The 15,133-nt window shown below is 37.0% G+C and overlaps 2 protein-coding genes across 2 annotated transcripts; one reads left to right on the forward strand and one right to left on the reverse strand.

Moving 5' to 3' along the window:
* Positions 1-8,313: 8,313 nt before the first annotated feature.
* On the reverse strand, positions 8,314-9,252 carry LOC110859573. Its single transcript, XM_022108537.2, has 3 exons — positions 9,137-9,252; positions 8,892-9,040; positions 8,314-8,553 (listed from the first exon to the last, which is right to left on the reverse strand). The coding sequence occupies exons 1-3, from the start codon at positions 9,170-9,172 to the stop codon at positions 8,415-8,417; spliced, it is 324 nt and encodes a 107-aa protein (XP_021964229.1). The 5' UTR covers positions 9,173-9,252; the 3' UTR covers positions 8,314-8,414.
* A 3,385-nt stretch (positions 9,253-12,637) lies between these two features.
* LOC110859485 (spore coat protein SP96) lies at positions 12,638-14,461 on the forward strand. Its single transcript, XM_022108441.2, has 4 exons — positions 12,638-12,776; positions 12,847-13,010; positions 13,075-13,187; positions 13,252-14,461. The coding sequence occupies exons 1-4, from the start codon at positions 12,741-12,743 to the stop codon at positions 14,076-14,078; spliced, it is 1,140 nt and encodes a 379-aa protein (XP_021964133.1). The 5' UTR covers positions 12,638-12,740; the 3' UTR covers positions 14,079-14,461.
* Positions 14,462-15,133: the final 672 nt, after the last annotated feature.

Genomic DNA, 15,133 nt, shown 5'->3' on the forward strand with positions numbered 1-15,133 from the left:
GAAATTTATTCCAAATCGGCAATAAATAATCGTAACCAAATTACTTTCAGCAGATGTACATAAATACTTAACTACTTTCTTGTTGTTTCCCCAAATTACTTGTTATGCGAGTAAGTACTTAATGACAATTAATCTAACAATAATTTATCCACAGTATCAGTGAATTTATTTTTCGAAACTCGTGGACCAAACTTAAGTATAGCAATATACCTATCCACCAAGCCTCACCCTGGGGCCCTATGTCACACCTACCCCATATACCCTATTTATCCGCCACTGTTGCTGGCACAAGTGGCAGAAAACCATATTGTTATAACGATGTGGGGCAAAAGGCTGTATCGATGTGTTATTCAAGGAGCACGTTATGGTCGCGAAGTTTATAAACGACTTGTGCGCATACCTGTGCAGCTTCACTCAATTTACCTAAATTGAAGCTTCATTCACGATGAGGGAGTGAAGGAGAGTGAAGCTGAGTGAGGGAGTTGAAAACTTTGATCGAGTGAGTGAAGGTGAGTGAGGGAGGCCCAAATGAGAAATGAGTGGAATGAAGGGTGAAGGAGATGAAGGCTTCATCTCCTTCATGTCTCTCACTCCTTCTCCTCCGGGGAAGAAGGGTGAAGGAATATAGGGTAGATAATTAGTTTACATACTTAAATAAGCGTCGTAATATTAACATAGTACCGTCCCATATTACCCCATGCAATTTTCATCGTGTCCCAGTCTAACCTCACGTTGCCCGTCTCACGTTTCCCCAACCCAGTTTCACATTGCCCCACCCAAGTCTCACATTGCTCCAGTCGAATCTCACATTGCCCTAGTGCAGTCTCACCTTACCCCACTAGATGGTGCCAGAATATATTAATTATGATGACACGAGTGACTGAATTGAACGAAAGAGTGAAGGAAGTACATAGATCAGTGATGAGTGAGGGGATTGAGTGACGTGAAGCGAATGAGGGAGTGAAGGGAGTGAAGGAGTGAGAACTAGATTCATCAGTGAGTGAAGCCTCACTCAGCCGTCCTTCACGCGAGCGAGGGGAGTGAAGGGCAATTTGCCTCGAGGTGAAAATGAGTGAAGTTGAGTGAAGTGAGATTCACTTGCACAGGTATGCTTGTGCGTTTTCGGCTATTCGGAAGAAGGCGGGTGTTTGCCGGAAGAGTTTCAGGGCAGAGGTCGATGCCGATTAATTTTCGGCGGCGGCGATACCAGTTTTTGGTGATTATTCGGCGGCGTCGGCTGTGCGGTTCGGCGCCGAAATGTTAAAGGAGTTTGAAATCAAAATTTTCGGCGGTGGCGGCACGTAAAATGCATCGGCGGTCGGCCGCGCGGAGGCGGGTGATCGGCGGCGTCGACCTCTGTTACAGAGAGGCTAGGTGGAATACATCGTGTGCAAGAAGTCAGTATAAATACCAGTGTTTCGTTTCTTGTGGGTTTGCCTCATTTCTTGAACTGCAAAGAGGTGCAGGCATTTCTTGCAGGTGAAAAAACTGGAAAACAGTGCAAAAAGTGCAGCGCCATCTAGCGAGACGCCCAATGAACTATTAGAATTCTTCCATTTCTGGCATTTTTGCATTTCTTGTGGGTAAAAATTACTGCAAAAACCATTTTCTTACGGGTAATTCTTTCTAGCAATGATACACAAATACTTTCAAACAATATTAATAATTACGATATAGCTATGAAGGAGTCCATAGCCATGTCAAACTGCATGTCATGTTCAAGCTGGAGTATCGTAGGTGTTTTATGCAAAATTTCAGGTAAATCCAACCGTGAGTTTTTATATAATTGCAGAAAGATTCATGAAAATTCGTAAAGGAAAATAATTTGGAAGCTATTTTTTGTGTAATATTTTAACCTGATGATTGTTTCATGAGGGATTAAATAAATAAATAAATAAAATAAAATAATCCTTTAAAGTCAACAGATATCAGTTAAAAGCAAACTGGTTTCCAATCTATGACTGTCCTTCTCACCATATAACTCAGGTGATGAGTCGGATCTTCTCACAGAGAACGGACTCTGCGAGGGCTCCCCTTTCTGGCATTGCCAGACCGTCTGGCCGGGCTCACCCAACCATGAGAGGAGCACCCACCCCGTACTAACACCGAGCCGAGTAGGATTAGCAAATAGCTTCCCGGACAGAGAGGAATCGAACGTGTGACTACGTGGTGACAGTTCCGCCCCCGAACCCCTAAGCCAAAGGGCTATTGCTCAAAAAGCCAAAGGGATTTTGCATAATATCTGCATTTCTGGCATTGAATTTTACTTTTTAGCAAGCAATTTCGTGTTAAGCAAAATAATATTGACTTAAAATATGAATTAATATTTTTCCTTATTTTAGTATTTGTTTTTGGTATCGCCACCTCCAAACATTTGTATTTTTTATTTGATAATTTTTGACTTCAGCAAGAGTACTAGATTGTTTTAATGCAAAAATATGTATTTAAAAAAATTCGTCAACCTGGATTCAAGATTGACGAAGTGGTCCTGATTAAACGACTTAGATAGATCGTTTAATTGGGTCGTTTACATAATTAAGACGTTTATGGAATACCTTGCGAAATTTCGATTCGCGTACTGAAATTCAGTCATTGCTCTCACATATTTATAATTAATCAAATTAGACATAAATACGATTCCGCCATAAGCCTGCATAATTGTACCAAGCCGCGTTTAGTGTACATAAGCCTACAAAATTTATCCCTTTGTCAACCTTAATGATCAAGGCTTTAATTTTTAAATGGCACAAATTATGTTGTTAATATCAAAATAAATGAGCTAAATGAAATGAAATAAACGAGATAAATGTGTAATTCGCCTCGTCTAGAGCAAACTAGTGATAGAATTATTTATGTTGTAGTTCAGGAAAATTATCAAGTACACACATACGTGTCAGTATACATTGATACTTTTTAGCATACCCTATGATTTCGAATTCAGTAATGATACATTTGTGTATGTACGTTCCTGCATGACTACCCTCATTTTTAATAGCTGACCATTCATACGTGCATATTTTACTTCTTGCATATCTAGATATATACACCTTAGTTTTATAATGAAGATAGTTGTACTCACAGCCATCATTCGTTCAAGAAAGTGCTAAACTTTATTTATTGCTTTCCTAACATAGAAACCATTCTTCGCCGAAATATGAAAAATTTACAAAATTTCCTCTCACTTTTCGCAATTCTTATTTCCCCCCTAGATTCCCATGGCTTCCTTAATAAACCTATATTCGACTTACGAACCCTTCAGTTTATCTCAGATTTCCACGATTTAGATCAAACCCCGGCTGCAATCTTCTCCAGCATAATTTCCACCAATCCATACGCCCCTCGGTTTCTGGACAACCTCAGAAACTGGGATACCACCAACTCTCGGTATAATCTCCTGCGTATCAAGAACTCATCACCCAACTTGAAAATTTCCCGATTTCGTCCTCGCCTGGGTCACACCGACCTTATCACCTTCCTCCTCACTCCCACAATTCGGCATGACGGATCAGTTCAGAAACACGAAGTATACACGAGGAGCGTCATTCTCGATAAAATATTCCACAGCATCATTTTCGCCAACGAAAACCCGACCTACATCTTCATTCACTTGGATTACCAGATTGTAAGAATGATTTCACATTTCCCGTCGGATACTACGATAACGTCCCACATTATTATTTTCGGATCCGGCTACCCCGTCCTTGCAATGTGTCACCCGTGTAAATCCCGGCTTGCCGTGATTCATCGTATCTCCAAACTGAGCGATATCTCAACTTTCTGGAAACAGCTGAACACGCAGGATCTCCGGAACGCCATAGTTTCCGAGACAGACAAGATAACCGGTCTAGACGTCCCATTACCCATAACTGAAAATTGTATCGCTAATTTCGGTGGGGTTAAATATCCTGGGGAAATGTGTGCCGAAGCAGTTATCCTGGAAAAATTTAATTTTTCAAAAGAAGTTTACAAGTCTGATGTCGCTGGCGACGGGACTTTCTCACGACACGTGATCATCGCAAGCACACCAGTCTATAAGACCTTGGCCGATAAAAGGTTTAATGAATTTAGGATAATTTCCAGGTCTTTGGTTAAGATGGTTTGGTACAATTACGCCATAAATTACATACCTTTCATCTTCGTCGTGCTCGTCCCAAAAAGAGAGATGTCCTTTGAAACGTTGGTGATGCCGTTTGACACCTGGACTTGGAGACTAAATGCTGCCATCCTAATCGGTGTGGTGATAGCGACGACGGGATTTAATTCAGCGCCAGGAGATCACTACTTGACCATCCATACTACACTATGGAATCAGCTGTTTCGGTCCATTTCCATGATTTTGGGACAAACTGACTCGGGAAAGATGTCTCGTGCCGCTAGTGTCCTGACTTTCACTGGGGTCTGGTACTTAGCAGTCTTTCTAATGGGAAACTTTTACCAAGGTGCACTCTACTCATGCATGACATCCATTGGAATTCCGAGCGTTCCTAAAGAATTATCCGATCTTTTAGACCAGACTGATTTCGACGTCGTTACAATGTCTCACGTGAATGCAAACTTGTATGGACTAGAGGCCATTGAATCTACCCTAAGTGCAGCAATGATCCCTGATTTACTGTGAGCTTCAAACTCTCCAAGCACGACAAAGTTTCTCCAAAAATTGGATCAACGTACAAAATTTTTAACAGGAAATATATTTCAAATGGGGTTCAACGTCAGTCGCAATTATAGACTCACCTCAGCAGCGCCCGATCTTCCCAAATTTTACCCGGGGCAAGACCAATCTGGCGCCTTAACAGATTTTATTAAATACACATGTACGTTTTTCTATATATTCTCATTTTGTTTGAGGAAGTACGCATGTCAAATGCGTTTTATTTTGCCATGCAAATACATGAGTTTTAAATAGAAAATATTTCTATGTCTAGTAAAAAGATTATATCATTCGCTACCGTGTAGTTTATTTTGCCCTTAAATAACTCATTCCCTCAAATATACATTCTTTGCCAAAAAGGGATGCCCGACCCAAAAATAAGAATGTCAAACATGAATTCTTGAATACGATGTGAAGTTCAAATTATGGCAAATATTTTTGTCTATATGTGCCCAGAATTCCTCTTGAGATACAAAATCCATAATTTTGATCTTATAGAATTTTTTCTAACGTTTCTAAGTTACTGTGTGCCCTTCTTTCGGGGACCGAAAGGCCACAATGTCAAAGGTCACGGAGCCACATAACTGGGGTATCATTGGAAAGGTAGAATTTTTTCTAACGTTTCCAAGTTTGGCCCTATTTCACTAACATCAATGATGTAAAACCTACAAGTTTTTAAAGTGCAATAAAACTGCATAGATTAAGATTCTGGGCTAACATCTTTTCGATTTGATTTCAATCGAGAAAACTTTCGAAGAACTTAGAATCCTAAAGGCAATTTCATACCTTACATAGGAATTTATCGAGGACTAGAAAACGTGTCACCTAGCAATCACCTGTAAAAATTTATAGATATAAAATGTTGAACTACGTCACCACTTGTCCGATATTTAATGTCAGTAATGTGTTCATTTTTAATATACTCAATAAAATCATTTGCGTTTTCCCTGTGCTTTTGACAGAATAATGTGTCCAAGATTAAACTCCTCAACTAATTTTGCCAGTTGAAGATGTGTCAAGTCCGTTTTTATATCACTCCACAAACTTTTGTTCTTGAGAAGAGATTTGTGCGAATCAATGTTCTTGCAGAAATTAAACCAGCAAAAAACACGGATGAAATTAGGTCCGAAAAATGCGTTAGTGATTGATTCTGCTGCATCTGCTATTAGAATTCAGGGAGAATAATTACGTATGGCTTGTGGATACAAATACTCCAAACCACTCTAGATATTCTTCGAAGTCAAACTCGGAATTAATTAAGGATGGCTCGTCCATGCCCAGTATATGTTAGCCTCTGCTTTTTGCCCTCCTAATAATATTATTTGCTGCCCTTGCATTTTCGCATTGATGCCAAATAGATTACAATTTGAAACTTTTTTTACAATAAAATCCTGCCGTTTTAAGGACCTTTTGAATCCCTATGAGTTGTCAGATTCAAACCGAAGTACTTGTGACGTCATTTTAATTAAAATATTTAAAAATGAGAGGAAAACTAGGAATACCTCGGAACAAACCATGAGTATTTTGTGTATACCGTATGATTGGCCTGCAATCAGGCATGGTATATGGCACTTCAAGAGAAGGAAAAAGATAAGAAATGGTTTAGAAAGAATAATCCAATTATGAGACAAATGTAAATACTAATGAGACAATCTTTTTGTGTTAAGAGACGTTTTCCATGTAGGCAACCCGAATATTATTTATGAGACAGTTTACCTATATTTAAGAGTCGCTAAAATTTAATGCCTTTATAGATTTGTAGTATTTTCTACAATTTGTTCAGGTTCGTGATTTAGTTAAAAGACGTTGAGAATATTCCTAACCCAATCCATTAACAGAAAACTAGATTCGATGAGGATTTTTATGAAAACACCTTCATCGAATTTGCCGTAGCCTCTGTCTTTTGTGCACGATTAATATCAAGCTGCACATCAGGGTTCGGAAAACCCCGGGGTTTTTGTAGAAAAACCCAACCCCGTCAGTTTTTCCGGGGTTTTTGGGGTTTTTGTGGGTTTTTGGGTTTTTGTGGGTTTTTGTGGGTTTTTGTAAATTTTGGGGTAGGTTGAACCAATAAAATTATATATTAGAGAAAAACTAATCTAATATACGAATTTATCATGCAACTTTAACCGTTATCATTGACTTGGACTGTTACATCGAAAATTTATGTTTAACATGTAAGCCTGGAAATATGCCATAATATTTGGAAATTCAAGTCGCACAAGAAAATTCTCAAAACTTCATGATGAATCAGAAAATTTAATTAACATTGATCTAAGTTGTAGTTTATGGGATTTTGTTTTAATCTGCCTCAAAATCCTACAAAAACCCCGGAAAAACCCACAAAAACCCACGAAAACCCGCAAAAACCCCCAAAACCCCAACCCACAATAACCCGGGGTGGCGAACCCTGCTGCACATAGCCTAAAACAAAGAGTACACGACATGATATCTCACGACAAGATATCTCACAAAAAAGGCGTTCTTTATACTTTCGTTTTTCTGAGACAGACATTTCTTTTGCAGGAAGAAATGTAGTCGAATTAAACCAGCATCCTTTATAAAATAGGACGAAAATGGAGAATCATTTGGGGAAAATAAATATGTGGCAGGTGAGATTGATGCCTGATGCTAAGGTACAAGGACCATTAGATATTTTCCATATTTGATCAATAACCTTGTCTGTTGTAGTGTACAACAATTGAACTGTTTGTCTAGTTTCTTGGAGACTAGGCAAACAACAAAAACCTTCGGGCGCCCTCAGAAATTTGGCGCGTTGGGCAATCGCCCCGGTTGCCCTCCCCAATCTCGGGCCCTGTTTCCTTCACATTTTAAGATCTATCCTCTGCCAATGTTGATCTGGATGGCAACCCTGAACTCGTAGCTCACCTCAGGAGTATCCCTTGTAAGTTATGGTGTGAACATTAAAAGAAGAGTAGTTTTTTACTTGCAAAGCTTGTGCAGTACTTTCCTTGTCATGTGCACACCATGGTAATGTGCACACATTTGTCATATTCCAGTTACACGAGATATGGGAAAAATGGGCTGCGTGGGACTCAACTTATAAAACAAGGCTGAGCAAAGCGGCCCCCAATGTCCAGTACATCCTTGTCATACTTTTTGCCAATCCGGGCAGAAGTGCAGTGGCCAGTGTTAATCATGATCAATCTTTGGATTAAAATATGTACCTATGCTATTACACTCTCAATAATTTTTTGACAAAATCGTTACCGGCGGAGATACTATGCAACTCTACCGCGTGGTAACCCTATAGTAACAAATTGTCTTCTGAGGGTAAGAAATTGCCTCCGGTATCGGTAATATTTTTATTACCCGAGCGTTGACATTAGGGGTCGGGCAGGATTTAGCCTCTGTATATATGCTACCCTTCGGTGATAAATTATTACCCGAGCGGTAGAATTCCATAGTATGTACCTCCGCCGGTAACAATATCGTCAAAAAATTATTGAGAGTGTACCAACTTTGGTACTGTAAATAAATACTTTACTCACTCCCGAGTATTTTTCCAAACTGAATAAATGGGTCGCTAATTATGCATGGCATGAGTTTAATGCCGGTACATAAATTTTGCACTAGGTTCGACAAATTTTATCCAATTGTTGTTTCAAACTCTTTTTTACCCTTCCTTGAATAAACTGGGTTTATTTTTATTTAGAGTATACTGACAAAAATTTTAATAATTCGAGTGTTTCGAAGCATAAATAAATTTTACGAAACTGGTCCAATTTTCTTGATTCAATGTTTATTCTTCAAAATTTTCTGCACACACTCCCCGTGCTTGATTGAAGTAACTTCCTGAGGGGCATTCTAGGTGCATAATGTGCCAGTAGTGACACTCACAAGTTGGATCTTCAGCCCAAAAGCATTGGTAGAAGAAGGTGCTGCGTACAATTAATTGATTTACCATTAGATACATAAATAGACATATCTACAGGGTGGTTAAAATGTCACGCTACAATGAAAAATTTTTCGACGGGAAAAATTCATAAATTTCCATTAGTTACCGAAATTTTGTTTCTAAAATTCAACACTTTAAGAACTTTGTTATCAGTGTACCATCAGTTTTGGTAATATTAATCAAAATCTCAATCCAAAATCTTGTAACTAACGGAGATTTAGGGGCTTTTCTCATGGAAAAAAATTTTCCAATATAACGTAACATTGAGACCACCCTGTATTTAGATTTATACTAAAAAATCGTTGTCTCAAAATTACTTACATATCGTCCGGATCCGCAATTATTTCTCTCTCCAGGCAGGAATCGTTAGTATGACGTGGTTTTGTCCCAATCCCCAAAAGTGACTTGATTTGATTGTATATGCTTTTATGTAACGTGTCGTTCACTAAAATTACGCCTAAAACAAATACCTGCATACATAAATTCACAACACATACATGAATTTAATTAGTTTAATACATCTATCAATAATTTTAAAAAATGTAAACTACATTATGAAAATTTACCAAAAGAGCAGTTTTGAAAATTAATGGGAACCCCATTTTACCGATTTGTTGTCTCGTTGCAGTGTCACTAAACAATTAAAATTGGGGCCTCAAACTTTTCGTAATGTGGATAAGCCCACATTTAAGGTATAATCAGCTTATTTCAGATTGGGGATATCAAACGGTTCCGGCAAAAGTAAAATATTTATTGCTGCCATTGATATACCAATCTGGACAGTTTTTTTATTACTCAATACGGATAATCATTTGCAATTGAGTAAATACCTTATTTATTACGTTGCGGCATGTTCTAAAATAAGGCTCCAATAAGTTTACAACCTAATTAATTAATTTGATTGAGTCACTCTGGGGTAAATGTGAAATTTTCTTTATTAAATGTTCTTTACCATAACTTTTTATCCTGGTTTCAGCCAGGATAATTTTTTTTAGATTAGTAACTTCGGAATTATATTTAGAAGTGTGCCCAAGCTTATCATAGTACATATGTGTTAACATGTTAACTATGTTTTGAAATTAATGTAAAATTATTTATTATAATCCGTAGAACAGCATTATGGAGTCCAAATAAAATGAGTTATAATTTTGCAGCAAAATTTTTACCCCGACAAAAAAGATCAGCAAAAATTTATTACTAACAAATTGAAGTGTTGCGATACATAACGAAATTTGTAAAATTTCTTGATTTGATTAACTAATTTTTCACAATTTTTCAGAGCATACATACGCCATGTTCTTGGTTAAAGTAGCCTCCTGGTGGGCATTCTAAGTGGACAATATCCCAACGTTCTCCATCATCATTCCAAAAGCATTGGTAGAAGGATGTGCTACATAAAATTAAGTATTTTTCACTATTGAATTTAAATACAGGGTCGTTTAAATATCATACAATTGAAAATTTTGCAATGTGAAAATCTCATAAATCTATATTGGCAAAAGAAGGGGATTTGGAATTGAGATTTCTATTAATTAATTATTCAACCAATTATTTTTAATTGGTTGAATAAATGCAATTAATCAATTATTTAATATTAAAATTGATCAAACATAATCACAAAATTATTAAAATGAGGAATTTTAGAGGCAGAACTTCGGGAACATAATTTACATAATTTTTTTCAATTTTGAAAAATTTTCCAGCATAGCGGCACATTTTAGTCACCCTGTGTATTAATGAAGGCAAAAAACCATGTCAAACTTACGCATCGTCCGGATCCGCAAATGGCTCCGTCCCCAGACAAGAGTCGTTACTAATTTTCGTCTCATAGCCCAAAAATCCTTGAATATGATCGTACACGCTTTTACTTAAAGTGTCCTCCACTAAAACGCCGGCCAGCAAAAGGACCTAAATTCATATTCATATGACACCAATAAATTTGAATAATTGTATGTATATGAATAATTTTGTTTATAAATATGAAAATGTAAAAATAAAAAATTATGCAAATTTACGAAAAGTGTAGTCTTGCAAATAAGTTGGAACCCCATCTTGCCTCCTGCGTTCTGTTAGAGTGCCGGTGAAGTACTGACAACGAAGATTGAAACGCTGCATTATATTTATAAAACACTTAATCCCCATTTATTGCCAAATTTGTGTGATTCTCTTGTCAAACAAGTTCCGACTTAATTAATATATTGTTACCACGGATACTTATATGCAAATATTCCGAGAACGGCGTGAGGCTAATTTTCGAAGTTATTAAGTAGGCATCTAATTCGTCGGAAGTCTTGCATCACTGGTAATTTGTACAACAATTTTATGGTTAGCTCATAAAATCGTCTGACTCGGGATTACTAACATACTTATATGCAATATATTTCCTCTTACCTCTTAACGTCATAATTATTTGATGCTTAATTCTGTTTACATAATTCCTCAATAAGTAACCGATATTGCAAAATAAAGAAATAAATCATAGTAGAAACAACGTAATCGTAATGCAAAGGAATAATATTATTTTGTACATGTCGGCTATTTTAATACTCCACAGCTACAGTAGTTACCTATATACATAGCGAGCATGGTAACAAATTTGCAACCATTCGGCAATAAATCTATTGTCATTGTTCCAACATCACGGCCGATAATAAGCTCAAGATTTTGTGACAACTTTAATTAATCATAAATAGTTTTTGTTTTAAATCATACTTTTATACATAAACATGATATCGTAAGAAGAAGACGGAGTGAACACTCAATTGAACTATGACAAATTGGTTTATATATTAAAGTATTTTACGACAGTGGTGTAATAATTTCTTTTATTTGCAGTATCTAATCTGTCAACAAGTTCTTTGAAGAAATGGATGTGCCGAAGTGCAATTTCAAAAAATTTCTTTACTGCGCAGTATGTACAATTAATCGGCGGCATGTTGCATGTCATGCTAAAAAATGCGGGCGCAGTAAATTCATAATCGAATCAATTAATTAATTAATAAGCAACGCACAACTATGAAATCCAAGAAATTATATTGCATTGAATTCCAGTTCGCAACCAATTAAGTGCACCGACAGTTGGTAATAAATATAACTTTGGATTGCATCAAAACAAGTTCACTGCCAATATCGTTTATGAATACATCATCAACAACTCAGCAGCTTATCGAGCTTATCACAAGCTCATTGTCGCTGTGCATTAATTTTGGGTATTCACCAACTAGGTATGATTCCAAGGTGTTAGGTGAGGTGTAACATATCATAACAATAGAAGTATACACTGAACTTATTTGGATATATACTAGTTGTGCCACGATTAACATCAGATTACTTGGTTATGCGTGCAAGTAAGTTTATTTAGACGTAATATGTAAACGGAAAAGAAACGATGGAAACCTAAACCAAAATGCAGTCTTCCAAATTGAACAAATTTCTTTACTTTTTGTGCACATTCATAATCTGAAACCAGAATCGTAACTTTTCAGACTATGCAAAACATCTGAAATTTTTATAGACTGACAGAATCTGATACTCTGGTCAGATATTGGGCCATGATAGGGGTCCGACTTATAGTTAGCTAATATATTATTCTCCTGGATTTAATCATTCCTCAATGAGGTATCATTTTATGGCGAAAGAACATATATACAAAGCGGAAGGAAATTTTCAAAATGTGGAAAGTAAAGGTCCTTTAAACAATAATGCTGAGGATGAGTACTCTCCGTAAAAATCTCTCTTCAAGTTCTTGTAAATTTTGTCAAACAGCTTTTGAAAGTTAGCATTAGCGTGAAAAGCTGCATGAACGTACATATATACATAGGTTGGCTTGGATGCATTGCTTGATATAAAAGCAACAACACACTTGTCAACTTTATGGTGTGAATAAACCAGTAGGATACCTAGTGAAAGTCTCAACTGACGACAGCGACTGACCCAATTTAATTATTATGCAAGCTACATACATAAATATGAAGCAATACTACAGATGATTAATATTGTCGGAGAATTCGTTTTAACAATAATTATGTGCAGGGTAATAATGTCGGTACTCTTTCATACTCCGATCTGGCAAGAGCATAACATTAATTCTGCCATTATATAAATAGTGATGTTTTATTCAGTATTAAAAATTCCGATCGTGGTTTGCTGGGAGTCCAACTAAACAGAAAAATGGGGTCAAAATTAATTTGCATGACGGCATTATCCGTAAGTTTTCTTGTCTATATGCACATTTCACTTATACAAATAAATTTATTCCGGCTCCGTGTAAACTTAGATATTTGTCGTCGCAACAATTTTATTGGATAGCACTATTGCAAAGAATATTTATCAAGACGGCGATTCAAATTTTTTGAGAATTAAATGGAGAATAGGGATTTTGGATGAACTTACCAACGACACTTGCGTTGATGAACTACCTTTTCCAGATCCTGACGATATGTAATACTTAATACGTTTTTTACACTCGTCAAAATGCGTAAATCAACCTGATAATTATTTGCAGAACATCGTTTTATCAATGCTTTTTGGACGGTGACTATTATGTACTCGTTCATCTTCAGTGCGACACGGGAGGCTACTTCGATGAGATTTCAGGAGCGTGCCAAGAGTTTCCAAGTAATTTTTCAATCCTTAAAATATTAATACAGATGGGAAAACAAGATTTACAAATTTATTGCAGTCACCGAGCCGCCAACAACACCGGAACCCACGACGACAGCCCCATTCCAGTGCGGCGACGTCGAAGGTAAATTTCCAGACCCCTCAGACTGCACAAAGTACAATCGTTGCGTATTGGTCAGCGGAGTCATGCGGTTGTACAAATACGTTTGCACTGCTGGCTCATATTTTGACGAGGCCCAGGCAATGTGTGTGGTTGGCGTTTGTCCAGGCTCAACTTCTCCAACAACTGAGTCTCCGTCAAGTACTGAGCCTTCCACAGTACCCACGACCACAGCGGAACCCACCACCACTGCCGCACCCACAACCACACCGACTCCAACGACCACAGCAGCACCCACCACGCTACCTCCATTCCAATGCGGAACCACAGAAGGCACTTTTCCTGAACCAACAGATTGCACAAAATATAATCGCTGTGTAATGATCGCAGGAGTCATGCGGTTATATGCGTACACTTGTCCTACTGGATCATATTTTGATCCGGCTAAGGCATTGTGTGTGTTGGGAACTTGTCCAGCCACTAGTCCTCCAACAACACTGCCCCCTGCAACTACAGCATATACAACAGGATCCACCACCCCACCAGCAGCTACCACGACAGCAGCGCTTACGACCACAGCAGCACCCACGACCACCTCAGCATCTACAACGATTGCCCCATTCCAGTGTGGCACCACGGAGGGTACTTTCCCTGACTCTACAGATTGCACAAAATATAATCGCTGCGTACTCATCGCTGGGGTCATGCGCTTGTATTCATACACTTGCCCTGCTGGATCATATTTTGACCAGGTCAATAAACTGTGTTCGGTAGGAACATGTTAGTTATAATGACCTTTTTTATAAACCGGCTTCTTTAGGTGTGGTCAATATTAGATACGTGTATAAAAAAAATAACAAAAGAGTATACAGCGGGGTTGAAAAAGTAGGCCACCTTTATCACAAAACTTTTGAACCTACCAGGAAACCTTTTATTTTTGCTAATCCTCTTTTTCGCTTTATACAATTCTTTAATTCACGCAATTGTATAATAACTTGCCGGAGATGATGTTATTATACGTCGTAAACCTAACCAAATTTATGGTATAGCCGGATAATTTAATAGGAATGATTTGAACAAGATAAATTTATAACATCTTCTAGACAGAACAAAAATTTGTTTACATTAAATAAATATTGAATATTAAATAAATAGATTTATTAAAGGATTTTTAGTTTTATTTTTATTTTTTATAGTTTTATTAGTTTTATAGTTTTATAGTTTTTTAGTTTTATTTTTTAGAAAAATATTATAAATTGTATTTATTAAAGGATTATATTAAATAAATATATATTAAATATTAAATATTTCCTATTTTAAAAGGAAATACTTTATCAAAGTCTAATCAATTACATGTAATAAAGTTCCAGCAAAGAATTTACCAATTTTAGGTAAGACGCGAAAAATTATGATAGCCAAAGTATCCGAAGAAAAGAGAAGGCGCTGTAAATTTGAAAAATGCGAAACTTGTCAATTATATTTCTCACAGATTTTTAGATTTATCTCTGCCAAATTTGTGCAGTGGGAGATCGTGTCATTTGCAACTTATATAAATTACGATCAGTTTATGATCGATTTACACCGATTTTACCAAAACCTGTAGGCATACATATGTACATTGGGACACATCCATGTGAGTACTCGCTAAAAAATCAGAGGTCCCAAATTTAATTTTTTGCACCATTTCAACAAATATTTGCTTCTTAACATCTAAGATCTTATTCTTGACGTACTTTACGTAGAAATACATGAAAACGTGTGCAAGAAAAATACTGCTGACGTATTTATAGCTATATGTAAATACTCTTAGTAACTAATGCATTCTGCGAACTCGTGCAGT

The sequence above is a fragment of the Folsomia candida genome, unplaced genomic scaffold, assembly GCF_002217175.1.
Source record: "Folsomia candida strain VU population unplaced genomic scaffold, ASM221717v1 Fcan01_Sc026, whole genome shotgun sequence".
In the NCBI taxonomy this organism is placed as follows: domain Eukaryota; kingdom Metazoa; phylum Arthropoda; class Collembola; order Entomobryomorpha; family Isotomidae; genus Folsomia; species Folsomia candida.